Genomic DNA, 3,393 nt, shown 5'->3' on the forward strand with positions numbered 1-3,393 from the left:
ATCAACATGAAAAACAAATCAAGATTGTATCTTGATGATTCGGGTTGAAGGGTACACGTTATGTCATTCAATTCACTTATATGGACCGAGTGAAGGAGCCAAAAAAAAATGATATTCATGAAGTCTCGTTTACTATTTTTTATTAATAATAATATTTAAATTTTGATATAACATCACTAACTATTAACTAAACATTTCTGAACCCCTTTGTATCCAATTTGTAGATTAGATTTTCGAGGCATATATAAAAGTAAATAAAAATTAATTAAAGAAGTATACAGAATTAAAAATGATGATATACACAGAAATTAAGTCAGATTTATTATTTATAAAATGAGAAGTCATACGTTTAACAGAATCTAAAGATGATACAGATGGATTAATCTGTCATAAATATTTGATAATTAAATATACTCAACATCGTCTCACCAGTTTTTCACTAATGGAGTAGAATCTAGTCTTATTTGTCGTCAATCATATATTAAATTGAAAAAAAAAAAAAACATAAAAAATTAAATCTATTAACCGAAATAGGAGACATTATCGTTGGTGATGGTGCTGTAATCTGTGGTGGTGGATGGTGGGGTGTACATGGAAGAAGAGGAGGAAGCAGGAGGAGGTGGAGGAGGAGGCGGCGGTGGTAGAGGTGATGGTGGAGGCGGCGGAGGTGGTGGAGTTGTTACAGGGACAGCGCCAGTAGAAAACAAAGCTAAATGATGAGAAGGAATAATATGATGATCATGGTGGGTTTCAGTATACTTGTATCTTAGAATCTCAGCTCTTACTGCATTCAATTCAGCTTGTAGAGATTGTACTTGATGTTGTAAAGCAGAAATGGCACCCATGCATCCGTAAACCGGATCTCTTAGCCTTACATTTGCTTCGTAAACAAGACTATTGGCTGCATCGGCTCTTTGATTTTCCGGTACTTCCTATCGTCACAACATAAACAAACATTATTAATTAGATCTTTTTTATATAAGAAGCTATTAATTACTAGCTTCCAAAATTATTTTCACAATTTAAACAATCTGTTGGCCATAAAAAGATATTTATGATCAAGAAACTATTAATTGTTAGCTTGAAACAGTCACATACGATTAAAACATAAACTAAACATATGAAGACAACATCTTTCACTAACTTAGAAATTAATCTCCTTGCACAACATTAACTCAAACTCAGAAAGGTTACCTTGACACATATTTAATCCTTTGAAAAAAAGATATTCAGTCGGTAATATATGGAAGTTAGTGCTACACATCTTAGAGAAATTAGGGTTTTAATTAGTATAGAACAGACTTGTATGAATATGATACAAGTTAGTGATGCATAAAGATGAAGGTACATCGATCATACCATGAGCAACTTGGAGACATTGCTGGCACCGAAAACTTTGTGAACAGAAGCAAACTTTTGAGGTTCATGAGGGGAAAAATAAGGTGAAAACGGGCATTCTTGAGCACATCTACGGCGTAATAGCTTACACGCAGCACAAGGAGTGATGGTGTTTAGGGTTCCAGGAAGCCCTAACATATGTCTCCTTCCCAATTGATATGATGCATCGATGTCTCTCTTGATCTTCTTCCCTATCTCATCAAATCTCTCCCTACAAAAACATATGTATAACAAACCCAGAAAATATCATATTAATCAAAAAAACCAATATACCATGACAATTATAAGTCTGATTAGGGGTTCTTGTTCCTATCACATAAGCGTTTATCATGGAATTTGTAGATCAAAGCCCACAACTTTAAAGACTACCAGAAGTGCTATTGTTCAATATTAATTCATATAAGAGAGCTTGTATAGAGAGAAAGAGCTAGACCTTTCTCTGGACATTCAGGCATGCTATCTGCAGATGTAGCTAGAGAGAGATATATGGAGAGAGAGGGAAGGAAGGAAGGAAGGAAGAAAGGAGAGGGGGAGAGAGATTGTGAAGGGGAGAAGGCTAGAAAGAAATACTAGTTTTTGAAGAGGGTGGGTTTAAGGGGTGCTTAAAAGGCAAGAAAACCAGAAAAAGGGAAAATTAATGGAGGTGTAAAACAATATATAAAAGCCAAAAACAACCGATACATAGTACTGCTAGCTGTTACTGCAGATGTACGAATGATAGGGATTCAGTCCCACATAGTATCATTCAACTCTCTGCAAACATATCAAGCTTCAGTCTGAGTTATATGGCGGAGCATCATGAATCATTCATCATATCAATGGCTACTGATCAAGAAACTGCTTTGTAGAGAGAGAAAGAGAAAGAAATAGTATGATATAGTAATAAGGTGATCAGATACTTTCATCACTGTCAACATCAATGCGAGCTGGCCCCTCTCTCTCTCTCTCTCTCTCTCTCTCTCTCTCTCTCTCTCTCTCTCTCTCTCTCTCTCTCTCTCTCTCTCTCTCTCTCTCTCTCTCTCTCTCTCTCTCTCTCTCTCTCTCTCTCTCTCTCTCTCTCTCTCTCTCTCTCTCTCTCGTTTGTTGCTCACGTGTGGATCAGAGCCATTTTATAATAAATTAACTGTTTATTTAACTTTATAATAACATAGTTTAGCTTATCTTAGCTTCATTGACAAATTCCTTTTCTTTTCTTTTTTGGTTTTCTTTCATTGACCGAGAAGAATGAACGAATATGATCTTGGTTCGCTATTTATAGAATCGTCTAATTTTAATTGGGGACGACTAAAAAGACATTTTATATTATAATATAGACATCCTAATTAATTTTTTTAATATTTTTGTTGGCTAAAATTACATTGTTTTCCGAAAAAACTGATTATTAATTGAATTTTTATAAAAGTATCGATAACATGTTTCTTGTGATTCGAAAACCAACAATTGATAAACGATTCCCATACTTTAATTTTGTGCAGCTGACTTGAGTCTATATTTTTTTTGAACCGGCAAAATTAATATATATTAATGGGAATAGTCTCACTAGCAAGAAGCTAGTAGAGTATTGTTTTACATAAAATCAACAAAATAAAGGAGAAAAATTTCATACTCACCAATCTAAACTATCATTTTCTCCCCTATGTTTAATCCGCACATATGACATTGACTTAACATCAGCCACAATCCTCTCTGCCTTCATGACAATTTTTTTAAAAATCCTCTCATTCCGGGCTATCCATAAACACAATACGGTTCCATATAAGATTGTGATTAATTTACATCTCTTCTTTGGGCAATTGCCCTATGTAGATGCAAACTTAATGATGTCCAGAACCGAGTGGAAATCCATCTCCGATAGTCCGCACCAGTGAAAAATTAACCGAAAAACTTCCCTTGCCAATGAACATGTTGCAAGGATATGATCACCTGTTTCTTCTGCCGAATTGCAAGCACCACAAACAGTTGAATCCAATGAAACACTTAGTCTATATGACATGA

General features: G+C 34.9%; 1 protein-coding gene across 1 annotated transcript; it reads right to left on the minus strand.

Moving 5' to 3' along the window:
* Positions 1-360: 360 nt before the first annotated feature.
* Positions 361-2,266, minus strand: LBD15 (LOB domain-containing protein 15). The gene is made up of 3 exons (XM_079027050.1): positions 1,832-2,266; positions 1,360-1,609; positions 361-932 (listed from the first exon to the last, which is right to left on the minus strand). The coding sequence occupies exons 1-3, from the start codon at positions 1,843-1,845 to the stop codon at positions 522-524; spliced, it is 675 nt and encodes a 224-aa protein (XP_078883176.1). The 5' UTR covers positions 1,846-2,266; the 3' UTR covers positions 361-521.
* Positions 2,267-3,393: the final 1,127 nt, after the last annotated feature.

The sequence above is a fragment of the Lactuca serriola genome, chromosome 2 (genome assembly GCF_051521515.1).
Source record: "Lactuca serriola cultivar US96UC23 chromosome 2, Lser_US96UC23_V15, whole genome shotgun sequence".
Classification (NCBI taxonomy): Eukaryota; Viridiplantae; Streptophyta; class Magnoliopsida; order Asterales; family Asteraceae; genus Lactuca; species Lactuca serriola.

Bases quoted from the DNA above. Each gene is read 5' to 3' on its own strand.
- LBD15 (XM_079027050.1), bottom strand. The intron at 933-1,359 runs GTATGATCGATG...TTGTGACGATAG, and splicing joins ATGTCTCCAAGTTGCTCATG to GAAGTACCGGAAAATCAAAG.